The 13,853-nt window shown below is 41.6% G+C and overlaps 1 protein-coding gene across 3 annotated transcripts in view; it reads right to left on the reverse strand.

The window, feature by feature from the left end:
- Positions 1-13,853, reverse strand: part of LOC106548562 (solute carrier family 2, facilitated glucose transporter member 11) — a 55,780-nt gene that overhangs the window by 25,601 nt on the left and 16,326 nt on the right. For all 3 annotated transcript variants that reach the window (XM_087705956.1, XM_087705957.1, XM_087705955.1), the window contains exons 4-7: positions 11,127-11,251; positions 10,895-11,024; positions 10,391-10,539; positions 4,863-5,047 (exon numbers count right to left, since the gene is read on the reverse strand). In XM_087705956.1, the coding sequence (XP_087562082.1) occupies positions 4,863-5,047; positions 10,391-10,539; positions 10,895-11,024; positions 11,127-11,251 (589 nt within the window). The remainder of the gene's footprint in view (positions 1-4,862; positions 5,048-10,390; positions 10,540-10,894; positions 11,025-11,126; positions 11,252-13,853) is intronic.

Below are 13,853 nucleotides of genomic sequence, written 5' to 3' on the forward strand. Positions count from 1 at the left end.
TGCATCAAACATGCACTTGCGTGGTGCATCCCTGAGCGAACCAGCAGTAGTCTCTGCTGGAACCTAGCCCTGCCCTCAGTGCATAGTCATGCTGGCCCCATGACCCCAGAAGAGTAAGGTGACCAGACGTCCCAATTTTGGCAGGACAGTCACGATTTTGCACAATTTGTCCCGCATCCCGGGGCGTTCTTAAAAAGTCCCGATTTTTGTGACCAGACCCGGAAGTAAGCCTGACCTGCCCCCAGCCCTGTATAACCGTCCTGGCCGGCCGGTATTTTGTCCCTTCTGTCTCCCCATTCGGGAAGGTCCTTTGCTAGAAGGCAGGTTCTAGGATGCCTGCTGCCACCAAAGGACCTTCCCAGGGTTGCTTTTCTGAGCAATGGGGAGACAGAAGGGATGCAATCTCCTTTCATTCTCCCTCTGCCTCATTCACTCGTTCGGGCAGCAGAGAACGAAAGAAAATCGCATAGCCGAGGACAAAGGAGCCTGCAGCCTCCTTCATTCAAACGTTCAGGCAGCGGGGATTGGGGGGGGGCTTTCTCACACACCTTCTTTCTCTGAAGCTGCGCCGGATTCAGCAAACCGGGCAGTGCATGCCCTTGGGATTGTGCAACAGCCGAAGAACACGAGGCGAGAATTCAGGTGCTGCACAAGGCCACGGGCACGGCCTACCCTCTTCTCTCTGATAGCCGCCTGGTTAAAAAGGAGGAGGTCTGAAGCCCATCTGCAGGGGCAGGGATCTCCCTCATGTTCCTCATCTTCCTCGATGGGCTCCTCCTCCTTTTTAACCAGGTGGCTATCAGAGAGAGGAGGGCAGCGCAAAGGAGGAGCAGAACGGCCTTAATCATGTCGAGCTGTCCAGTCAAAAAACGTTTTCCTTCTGTAGAAAAAAAAAGGGGGGGGGAATTCCAGAGACTGACTGAAAGAGGGAATCCTCAGCCAGGGCACCCTTTACTCCACCACAGCAACCTTTTCAAGCAGGATCAAACTAGTTTGAAAGCCTCACCTTCTACTTCAGCGGGGAAATTCCCTGCCACCCAGGCTCCGTCCCACAGAAAAAATCCCCTTCACTGAAGCTCGAGAGACAAGCTGATCCTCAGCTGACATTAGAATACCACCTGTCGGCTGTGACCAGGGGGCTTTTGCCAGGTTCGCCTGGTGCACCAGTTGTAGCCCTACCTGGACCGGGAGGCACTTCAAATGGTCACTCATGCTCTCGTCACCTCTAGGCTTGATTACTGTAATGCGCTTTACTTGAGGCTGCCCCTGAAGAGTGTTCGGAGACTACAATTGGTACAGAATGCGGCCACGCGAGCGATATCGGGAATACCTAGGTACACCCATGTCACACCTATCCTTTGCGAGCTGCACTGGCTTCCCATTGGTCTCTGAACGTGATTCAAGGTGCTGGTTATTATCTTTAAAGCCCTACATGGCTTGGGACCTGGATACCTACGGGACCACCTCCTGCCACATACCTCCCAATGACCTATAAGATCTCACAGATTGGACCTCCTTCGGGTACCATCGACCGGGCAATGCTGGTTGGCGACTACTCGGGGGAGGTCTTTCTCTGTAGCTGCCCCAGCCCTGTGGAATGATGTTCCCGCAGAGATCCGGACCCTTCCCACTCTCTCGGCCTTCCTAAAGCCACTAAAACCTGGCTGTTCTGGCAGGCCTGGGACTGTTGACCCCAAAATACGGTCCAGCACCACTTAGAACAGAGTGCATGGTGTGTTTTTAAATCTATCTTTTCTTTTCTTCTTTTTGATTTATTTGTATTGTTAGCCGCCTGGAGTCCTACGGGATTGGGCGGCATACAAATGTTATTAAACTTTAAACTTTAAACAAGCGCTGCCTCCACCTGCCAGAATCTCTGGAGAGAACTTTGCAACTAGCTGAGGAGCGGCGAGCAGTGGACTTGAGCGTTTGCACGCATTCAGCCAAGGTCCTGCTGAGCCCTGCTACTTTGGATGACCCAATGGATTTTACGATGGATGTGCACCCCTGGGAGGTATTGAAAAAGGACAGGCAGCTCAGCCTGATCCAGGATGACAGGTGCGACAGCAGCTTACAGACAGACACAGAGAGACACACACAGAGTGAGAAACATACTCACACACACAAACACAAACATACACAGAGGGAGGGAGGAGAGACACAGAGAGAGAGAGAGAGACAGAGAGGCAGACACACAGAGAGAACGACAGAGAGAGAGATGGAGGGAGGGAGATAGAGGCAAAGTGAAAGACAGAGAGAGGGGGGAGAGAGGCTGAAGGAGTGTTTATGCACAGAAGGGGGTGTAAAAAACTTCAGAGTGAATCCAGGAAGAGATGGAGGACTGGATTTTCACTCCAATTTCTGAGCACCCAGCTGTTAGTGATGGAGGAGGAGGAGGAGGAGGAGGAGGAGGAGGAGGAGGAGGAGGAAGGAAGGGGTTGCATTTTGTCAGGCTGACAGCTCATTCTGTGGCGTTTTAAAAATGTCCCGTTTTTTTTTAAGCACAAAGGGAAAAATCTGCAAAAAGTCATGGGGAGCTCCTGGGAGTGTTCCTCGCAAAGCATCATGGTAGCAGAGAATGCAAATGAAGGTGGTTATCTCCGCGCCCGGCTCCATGTCCTTCTATTCAAATCGGAGTCACGCTGAGTCCCATTCAGAGGGCGGAGGGACGCTGTGCTTTTTTATTTTGTTTTACCTATGTTCTCACAACCATGCAAAGGTGGGTTTTGTGCTACAAGGATCTTTCTTTCTTTCTTTCTTTCCCTGTTGCGGTTCCGATTGCAGTCATCCTTTGCTTTGGATTAAAGCACCATTTCTCATTCCTTGCAAAACTGGGGAAACGGCAGGGCCGCCTCCCTCCCCCCTTTCCTTGCAGCACCCTCGGTTGCAAAATGTTCCCCTGATTTGGTTTATAAGTTCGCAGCAATGCGATCCAACAAATGTGCTAAGATAAGATAATAAGATCTTCTGACTTTATTTGGTCTCTGCTGCCCCCCCACCCCCAACCTGTTAGCCCTTGGGTTTTGTCCCCTCCCAAGGAGAGAGTGGGAAGGAGAGGAAGGAACGAGGGAGGAGGGAAGGAAAAGAAGAACGGGGGGGGAGAAGATGGAAGGAGAAAAGATGGAAGGAAGGAGAAAGAATAGAAGGAAGAAGGAGGAAGGAGAAGGAGGAAGATGGAAGAAGAAAGGAAGGAAGAAAAAGAAGAAGGGAGGGAGAAAAGAGGGAAGGAGGTAGGAAGAGAAGGGGAAGAGAGGGAAAGAGCAGAAAGACAAAGAGAATGAAGTTGATAGGCAAGAGGAAGGAGGAAGGAAGGAAGAAAGAAAAAGGGAGGGAGAGAGGAAAGAAGAAAAGATGGAACTAGTAAGGAAAGAAGGGAGGGAGGAAAGGGGAAGACAGGGAAAGAGCAGAAAGACAGAGAAGGTGAAGATAGATAGGCAGAAAGAAGGAAGAAGGAAGAAATAGGAAGGAAGGAAGGTGAAAGGATGGAAGGAGGAAGGACCAGAAGTGAAGGGGAAGAGAGAAATGGAAAGAGCAGAAAGACAGAGAAGGTAGATAGGCAAAAGAAAGGAAGCTGAAAGAATGGAAGGGGGAAGGAAGAGAAAAGGAGGAAGGGAGTGAGTGAGGAAAGAAGAGAGGATGGAAGGAGAAAGGATGGAAGAGAGGGAAAGAGCAGAAGACGGATAAGGTGAAGGTAGATAAGAAGAGGAATGAAGGAAGGAAGAAGTGAGGTGTCTCAAGGAGGGGGAAAACATTTAGTGACCAAAGTTACAATGGCATTGAAAAAAGTGACTGATGACCATTTTTCACACTTAGCGACCGTTGCAGCATCCTCATGGTCACGTGATCAAAATTTTGTTTGGCAACATATTCGTATTTATGATGGTTTCAGTGTCCTGGGGTCATTAATAGCCTTTTGTGAGCTTTTGACAAAATATAAAATTTTTAATCTAGTCCACCCCCTTCCCCCCCCCCCCCGGTCAATGGTGTCCCTCTTTACCAATCTGAAAATCTGGTCACCTTACAGAAGAGTCTTCAGACAATGCTGACTCCCTAAGAAACAGAGATGACCACCTTTCTCTAGAGTTGGAAACAATTGGACAGGGGAAACCTTTACCTTTAAATATGCAAAAAATGTTCCATCAGTATTATACAAAACTTTACGAAGGAGAATAAATTCCTCTGGCAAAAATAAATATTTAAAGAAATAAAATTTGCAAAAGTGAATGAATAAACAGCTGAGTAATAGACCTATAATAATAACAGAAATCTATGAGAAAAGGCTAAAATAGGGAAAGCTGGCCCAGAAGAATTGCCAGCCTCCTATTATAAATATTTTGAAGATTAACTATTACAACCTATTTAAAAAGATGGCAAATTCTATTCTGGATGGAGGAAGGATACCAGAAAGTTGGACAGATGCAAATATAGCACTAGTTCTTAAAGAAGGCCAAGACCTGATCTTGTTATCATCTTTACTGAAGAACTAGGCAACCCTGCATCTTTAGGTCATTGTCTGGGGGCGATTAAATACCATTATTTAAAAAGTTAGGTTAAAACTAAACTGAAAAGATGTGAAAATATGTTGATCTGAAATAGGTTTTGGGGGTCCTTGGGAAGAAATGGAAATACAAAATATTAGTAATTGTCCCTGGTCCTGTTGAATGCCTTGGGGTTAAAAAAAAGGCTAGAAGGTCTGGACCAAATCGCATAATTCCTCTCTTCTTTCATCTTAACACCACTGCCTATGAATGGAGCGCAAAGAGGAAGGCACAATCCTGTTAGCCTTGTCTGCAAGTAGCAACATCAAAAAAGGGAATGAAAGGTCATTTTCTTAACTGTTTCCAAATAGTATTCTACTCAACTGCACTCAGGCCACAGAGCTGCAAACTTGTGACCAACAGAATGGCGATAAGCAACGGACATCGCAAGCTGGGCTGTCTCACCACTTCCCAGATACTCAAGTTCTTGGAGCCTGCAATGGCCATCTCTTTCAATGCCTCCTCGATTTCCGTTTGCTGATGTCTTTCACCCCAGAGGTCTTTCATTACTTTGGGGAAAGGGAGAGAAAAACAATTCAAATATTCATCCCTCACCCAAAAAAAATCACATTCAGCTGATTCAACAAGAGAAATTTCTGGAGGGTTAAATGCATCATCCATTTGAAATCACTGTGCAGCCACAAGTTCAGCTCACTGTGAATTTAATTGATCCTTATCTAGCACCAATTTGGCTTGACCCTTAGTGTCAGCCTCTGTTTTGCTGCTTGCTTTTCGGCTGCCATTGAAATGGGGAGGGGAGGCATGGTATTTGGGTGTGGGAAATATTCTGTACAGGAAAGACTGTGAGGAGGGAGTTGTTCTTGCCATCTACTGCACATTTGGCAGGGAGAGGGGTTTCCCGCTAAGGCCAACTGTCCGGCATACCAACCTGATGATGATTTTTGAAGATGTCTCCCACATGACACCTGTGGAGTTATTGGATTGGACTATGGGTTGGGGTTACCAAGGGGAGGGGAATGGGTCATACATTGATATCTATGTTTGCGTGCGCTTTTATCTCAGATCCAGCTTTGCTTAGCTACTATCTACTTATAACTAGTAAAAGTACTCTTAACTCTGCAAAATGGAGTTGAGTGGTTTCTTTCTTTGTTATTAAGTGAAGCAGCCTTGACACATAGTAGATCAGATTTTTGTCTATAGGAAGCTGAATAATGCTTAGTGCTTTGAACCCAATTTTTGTTTCTGGTTTCCTGTGCCTGATGTTTATAGACAGAATTGCAATTGACTTTTGAAATAGCATCATATTAGATCATTTGGACTTTTTAAAAGCATACTTTATATTTGTGGAGATTCTGAATACCTACAGTATTAATCAGATTTTTTTAAAAAAATCATCAAAACCATGATAATATTTTAAAGAAAATATCCTTGTACTTTTTTGTAACTACACATCATCTGGTAAGTAGAGCCCCATATTTGATACTGTGCCAAAATGGGCTTTAGGCTATTCATGGTTTCCAGCAGATTCAATTGCTTATCTTAAGAATTTGGCAAGCTCTGGATGGAGAGGCCCAAAAGACTAGAGAAGAACAAATATCACCTTAATTTTCAAAAGGAGTAGAGAAAACTAACCATACCCCTACCCCCCCCCCCGGAGGGTGGGATGATTCAGTCTCTTAATTTGACTTTCTGGGCTGCAGTTCTTACTCTGTTGAGGTACCCACAGACACTTAACCCAGGTCTCCATTTTCATTTGCAGAGCCCTGTTGCTCCAAACATCGGGGCATTTTCAATACTAAAACTGCTACAAAAATACAATACTTTCATACTTTATATTTTAGCCAGGGGGTAAGAGGGGCAAACAGGAATTGCTTTGCAGCCCCATTGGGGATTTTTCTCTTTCCTGAAAAGCATTCCTGACAAACACTTTCAACTTTCCTCCTTCAAAACATACTCAAATTTGAGAATAAAATTAAGAGAGATGCTGGAAGAAGGCAGGGCTTAGCAGTGAGAAGACGGACTTTCAAGCTGTTCCTGAATCTCTTTCTATTCCGAAGCATCTAGACGGTTCCTTTTTGGACCCAAGCTGTCCCGAAGAGACAGTGAAAGGTAGGGGAGACCCAGTGGTCCCAGAGACGTTCGCAAAGTCTCTGGGGACCTAGGAAAAACCTTCTTTGCCAGTGACTTCCGGATTAGCCACAAGGCTAATTGAAACTGCAGACAGCCCTAAAGAAAGAGAAAGTGTTTCCAGCTGGTAAGAATATTTTATTATTTAGAGAGAAACGGACCGCCTAAAAATTCAAACTAATTTAAATTAAAGAACAGAAGAATCTAGCAGCGATTTTGATCCTTTTAATGGTTTTGGACGGTGGTTATCCTAAATGTTATTCACACGGATAATGGATAGATTACTCCAACATCTCCTCTGATCTTCTGCAAACGGGCTGTAAACCAATTCACTATAATTTGGCTGTTTACATCTTGGCACTTTTATTGCTTGGCTGTATTGGCTTAAGATCTAATAAGATTGTACAGCTTTCAGTCTGCTTTTACTTGCAAATACTTCAGAGCTCTCAAGAAAAAATACTAACTGCATATAAACATGGCGTCTATTCAAGTGTCTATTCAAGTGATTTTTTTCAGCACTACAGAAGCTGTCTGACACACAAGATAGAATTCAGAGAAAATTGGATTATTTGGTGTTTTTGGCAACAAAGTACGAGGAAAAAACTGAGAATGTTCTCCAAATACAAAATAAGGATGTCGGAGATAAAGAATCTGAATTTGTTGGTATTCGGGACAATTGGTTTACTTCTGAGGGAGGAAAGAATGGAATGTTTGAAGAGGAGGTAAACGCACAGAAAATTTACTTCAAAAGACGGAGGAGTTGGAAGTATTAAAGAATTGATAGTTTATTAAATACCATCTGCAAAACATTTGATACCACTACTGAGAATTAAAGACAAGCTGATAAAGGAAATAAAAAGAGGGCGGCAACATTATATGAGAGGCACTACAGACAAAAAGGTGCAAAGATTTCTTCGTATAGACTTGTTCATAAGATGTTTGGAGAACTGGACCCACGAATGGCAGCAGATATAAGACTGTTCTGTTATTGGAGAGATACAGGTTGATAGATGGAAGAGTATAATTCAAAATTAGCTAAACTTAGTTAAATCCATTTGTAATAGGTATAGTTGAATAACAATTGATAATGATAGTAATGTATACAATGTTGAGTTGCTATGATAAGTAATAATTGGATATGAGAAGGGAAGGTTAGAAATATCTTTGGACTATATATAAAGATTATTAATTACAATAATTATTATTATAAAAAAATAAAATAAAACTATATACAGTTAAATCTTAACTAATAGGGGGAAAATGCTATGATATAGGATATAATTAAATAAAGAAAGGAGAATGATAATAAATTATATACATGGAGGATTAGAAATTAGAAATCTTTGGTATTAAATATTATGGATGTTTAGCTAAAACAGGATATGAGGACTTAATGTTAATTTTTTTAAATAAATTTTATAAATAAGTAAATGAAATGCCAGCATGTGGTTATGGATTGAATTTTTGGTATAGTTAAGGATGAAGGATGTTTAAATAACTGTAGTCAACTAAAAGTGGAGGTATGATGATGTTAATATAGTAAATATTTGAGTTAAGACATTCGAATTAATATAAATTAATGGAAGAGATGCACAAAAACTTTTTGTAACCAGCTGATGTACTTTTTTATAACATATGTATGTTGTGTTTTTTGTGTTTTTTTATCAAATATATAAGTATATATAAAATAGAGAGATACAAAGTGTGTCTGTGGGGGGAAATATAGTTAGGCTAGATTAGCAAAGGTAAGGGAATAAGAAATGATACTAAATTATATTTGGGTTGGCGGAAGTACCATCCCAAGGAAACAAACTGAGATTTAAAATAGACACGCCAATAATAGTAGAAAAAGAAAGGGAGAAAGGAGGAGAGAATGAAAGGAAGATGGGGGAAAGAAGAAAGAGGTAAGGAGAGGAGGATGGAAAGGAGAGAAAGAGGAGGAGAGAGGGTAGAAAGGGGAAGAGGAAGAGTAGGAGTAGGAGAAAGGCACCAGAGGAAGGAAGGGGAAGGAGAGGAGGAAGGAGGAAAGTAGAGAAGGGAGGGAGGGAGAAAGGAAAGAGAAAGGAAAGGAAGATGGAAGGGAGAGAAAAGGAAGGAGAGAGGGTAGGAAGGGAAAGATGAAGAGTAGGAGCAAAGGAGAGGTAAGGGAAGAAGGAAGGGGAAGGAAAGGAGGAAGGAAGGAAGTAGAGAAGGGAGAGAGGGTGAAAAGAAAGAGGTAAGGAGAGGAGGATGGAAAGAAGAGAAAGAGGAGGAGAGAGGGTAGAAAGGGGAAGAGGAAGAGTAGGAGTAGGAGAAAGGCACCGGAGGAAGGAAGGGGAAGGAGAGGAGGAAGGAGGAAAGTAGAGAAGGGAGGGAGGGAGAAAGGAAAGGGAAAGGAAAGGAAGATGGAAGGGAGAGAAAAGGAAGGAGAGAGGGTAGGAAGGGAAAGATGAAGAGTAGGAGCAAAGGAGAGGTAAGGGAAGAAGGAAGGGGAAGGAAAGGAGGAAGGAAGTAGAGAAGGGAGAGAGGGTGAAAAGAAAGAGGTAAGGAGAGGAGGATGGAAAGGAGAGAAAGAGGAGGAGAGAGGGTAGGAAGGGGATGAGGAAGAACAGGAGTGGAAGGAAGGTACAGGAAGAAGGAAGGGAAGGGAGAGCAGGAAGGAAGAAAGTAGAGAAGGGAGGAAGGGAGAAAAGAAAGGGAAAATAAGGTGGTGTTATAACAGGAGGAAGGGATGGTAAACAAAGCAACCCAAACTGTATATTATAACTTATTAAATGTATAAGAATGATAAATGTTAAAACACTTGTAACCAAACGACATGCTATATGTGATGATGGGTTTTTTTTCTGTTTTGTTTTTTGTTTTTGTTTTTTTTTCATTGTTGTGGGTATGTGTTGTCTATATAACAAAAAAAATTTAAAAAAATTATAAAGAAAAAAATTAAGAGAGATGCTGCTCATAAACTGCAGTTTTCCCCACAGGAAAAGCAAGTTAGAAATTTTTCTAATTGCCATTATTTTCGGCCTCAGCATCATCAACAACCCAATCCTTCTCTCTCTCTTCATGGTACTTAGTCCCTTTGTCCCTTTTGTGTTTCTTTAAAGCAATTCCTGTTTCTCTGAGTCCTTCTTGTGCCAAAACCGAAGGCAGAAGCCATGGTGTCAGCAGTGCAGAATAAAATGGAACGGTTATTTTTTTTCTTCAAAACTCTTTGGATGCAACCTACAGAATTCTATTTGCCTTTTTTACAGCATGATCACAGTGATGATTCCTAATAATTTTAATCAACAACTGTTAATTGTATTCCACAATATTTTTATTGACATTATTACCAAGCCAGATATGCCCAAAGTCTGTGTATCTGATCTTTGTTATCTCAATGAAACCTATTGGTTTTACTCGACTTGATTTCCATGATTCAAGTTCAAGACAATATATCGACAGTACAGTAATAAGCAGTTCAAGTGAGAAGAAAGCCATCAAAGCAGGGCTGCCCACCACCACTTAGCCCATAACCTGCGGCTGCTGACAGGTCTCCACTGAAAAGTTGTTATTGGCCTGGCTGAACTGGTTCATGAATGTGGCAATAGTTGTTTTTTAAGTATCTCTTTTCTGGCTTTATTTATTTCTTCCTTACTCACATCATTCTTATTTATGTATTTATTTATTTGTCACATTTGTATGGCTGCCCTTTTCATGGAAAGTGACTCTGGGTGGCATAGTGGTTAAACGGCCACCTTTAGCTAAGCACAAAGCAGGTTTTCCCACAGAAAAAAATGTGTCACCTTTTCGGCAGGCATCAGCATCCTTCCTTTGTATCAGGAGGTACGGGGGCGACTCTGGGAAGAACGGCAGCAGCAGCAACTGCAGCAGGGCTGGGAAACCACACAGTGCCAGCAGGAGGGGCCACAGGGTCTCGGTGCCTAAAATGTCTCTGAGGGATGGGGGAGAAAGAAACACTGTTGTTCCTTCTGAAGGGGTTGGATGACCGGAGGGAGCCAAAGTTAGGGGGGGTGAAGCGGGCACCATCTCTTTGACCAAAGAAAGCCAAGTGCCCTTCCCACCATCACAGCCTGAACTGAGGGGAACCCAAAAAGGGAGAGCAGTTTATTCCTCAGAGGGAGTTTTCATATCTGTCTAAAGGAAACAAGAAGACCATCTCTTTCCTTGGCAGAGCAGGTGGGAGAACTGCAGCTGAGGACAGCCAAACTAATTGGTCTTCAATGGGAATGGAGGTTGGGAGGGCAAGAGCTTGTCTGGCTGGATAGGCTCATGGGTGGTGGACTCACCTTAAGCCCAAGATTTGCCCCAGGGCTTTTCCGAGGGAAAAAAATATGGCTGCCGTGGTGGTGGCGAAGCCTCGGAACTTCTTGGGGGAAATTTCGCTGAGATAGGGTCCATGAATATTCAGGCAGAGTCCTTCAAGAGAAGAATCACCAAAATCAAAAGGTCTCCCCCACACACCTATTCTGATTTAGGGGATGCATTTGGTCAGAGGTTGGGCCCTCCTCCCCATCATACCTGCACTGATGCCATAAAGAAAACGGCCCATCAGAATAATTTCAAAAGACCTGGCCATCTTACTGGAACCAATAAGAAGAGCTCCCACAATTATAATAAAATTGCTGCAAATTAAAGTTTTCTTTCTGAAATAAATCACAATCAAGTGTTAGAGACTCCAACCACTGAGTATTTCCCACTGTTGAGTGATTACTCTGTGACTCAAACTAATTTCAAGGCTTTCAGTTCTAATTTAAGATAAAAAAGGGGGGGGGGGGAAATGACAACTCTCCCAATTATATAGTCACGGACATCAACATATCTGAGAAAATCTCACAGCTATAAGACAAGGGGCCATCATGAAAACTTCATCTTGAGGAAACTAGAAATTAGCCAGCTGCAAGGGGGCATCGCAAAATCCAAACAGACAAACTGCTGTCAGGGGGGGTCTGCAGACCAGAACCATCTTGAAGAGACAGGGGGAAAGAACAGGTTTCTCAGATGACCAAGAGGAACCAGCAAGTTCCTTGGTAGGTCAGAGGAAAACTCTTCGAATCGACAATGGGGGTGGCAGCCATACCCAAATGACCACTTTCAAGCTGGGGCAACCGGACTAAGATTTTTGAGCTGGAGCAAGGTTGGAACAAAGTGTTGAAACCGAGTGAGTGATTGGCTAACTCAGAGGTAAAAAGAAAATTTAAATTTGGATTTAAAGGGATCCCGGAGTGGAATTAGCAGCTATTTGGCATTTGGGAAATTTCATGGAGGAAGAAAGTTGAAGCGGAGGCTAAAGCACTTAAAGCCTCAGAAGATCTATGTTTTATCTGGATTGGAAAATATTAAAATTGACAAAATGAAAGTTCTTTTTTTTTGCTTTAAAAAAAATAAAAGTGGTTTTTGACAGTTATTGACAATTAATGCATTAGAGTGTACCATGGAAATAGGTCACCTGCTGGTGAGAAGAAATCATTACAATACTTAGAGACAGATGAAAGAGAAAGTAACAGCTAGAGAAATTGACCTTGGCTACAGGGAAAGATACACTGAAGCAGTGAGAACTTTTAAGGAGTGCTTGTTTTTGCAGCAGTGTTTGGTTTTCACTGTTTAGGGTTGTGGAAGAAAAAAACCTCTCAATTTGGACTGGACTAACATTAAAATTGGACTCTGGACTTTAAAGGGAAAGAAAAAAAGGACTGCATGGACTTTAAATTTTAATTAAATGTGGTACATTTTTAAAAAAAATAAATCTTAAATTAGTTAAATTAGTTACTGGCATTATGGAGCTCTGGATGTATAATGAACTATTTGAGATGTTAAAAAATGTGTTTGAAACTGTAAAAAACTCAGAAATGCAGATAGAGTACTCAGACCAGGACACAAGGCAGCAAACAGGAAAACAGGGGGTAAAAGGGCTTAAATGAAGAGCAAGAAGACGATGTGGGAACTGAAATTAAAAACAGTTAGATGATTTTACTGGGATTTACAGTGATACAAAAAATAAATAAACAAAGGGGAATGCCTCCCCGCCCCCCCAAAGAAACAATCGAATAGCAAAGAAGAGAAAAGTGGGAATAGGTGTGGAAAACCCCTGGGGAAAATTACTAGAACAATAAAAGCACAAAGGAGAGAAAGGATTTGGAAGAAAAGAAATAAGAATTATAAAAATAAGAAAAAGAAAAAGAAGAAGGTAGGAGAATGGGAGCAAAGAAGAAAATTAAAAAGGAATACCCTGTTTTCCCGAAAATAAGAATTGGGCTTTTGAGCACATGCACTAAAATAAGCCCTCCCTGGAAAATAAGCCCTTCCCAAAAATATTGCAACACAGCATCAGCCATGAGGTGACCATGCTCACTGCCTCCTGCACTTCAAAAATAATAAGACCTCCCTGAAAATAAGGCCAACCGCTTATTTCAGAGGTCAAAATAATTTTCGGGGAAATGTGATAGAATCTGTGAAAGACCCAGAGAAAAGGGATATATCAGTAGATTAAAGGGAATTGTATCAATACTGTTAATCATATGTAGGTAATTAAAATATAAGGGAATTTTATAACATTAGTAATGGTTAAGTTAAATGATCTCTGTGTGAAAATTGAAATGATGATGTATGTTGCTTGTAGTAAAATAGACTAACAGATGAAAGAAGAAAGGATATTTGGTTTAATTTTGCTTAATTTTGAAATGGAAATTCGGGATATTGTTATACTAAGAAGAAAATAAGTTTAAGATGAAAAAATTGAAAGATAATAAATTGGGTTAGAAATGGAAACAGAACAATGATAAAAAAATGTTAATTTGTTAAATTGGTAGCATGGATGTATAATGAACTATTTGAGATGTTAAAAATGTGTGTGAAACTTTGATGGGCAAGGATAAGCTAGAAATTTATATGGAGAAGAGAGAGTAAAATAGGGCTTAATTGAAGAACAAAATATAAGAAAAAGGAACTAAAAATAAAAAAAAATAGCTAGATGGTTTCACTAGGGTAAAATAGATGAAAAAAAGAATCATGAAATGATAATTTGGTATAACTTTGAAGGGGCAATTAGTGATATTGTTTATGTAATAAGAAAATAAGTTTAAGATGGAAACTATGGAAAGAGAATAATAGAGCTGAAATTGGAAATAGAATTATGATGTAAAATGGATTATGTACAAAAGAGGATGTAAAAGGAAAAAAAACTGAACAACACTTTGTTCATAGCTTTGTTATTTGTATTAAAAAAATAAAAAACTTTATTTTTTAAAA

The sequence above is a fragment of the Thamnophis sirtalis genome, unplaced genomic scaffold (assembly GCF_051295495.1).
Source record: "Thamnophis sirtalis isolate CommonGarterSnake01/CBP01778 unplaced genomic scaffold, rThaSir2_p1.2 scaffold_2, whole genome shotgun sequence".
Classification (NCBI taxonomy): Eukaryota; Metazoa; Chordata; class Lepidosauria; order Squamata; family Natricidae; genus Thamnophis; species Thamnophis sirtalis.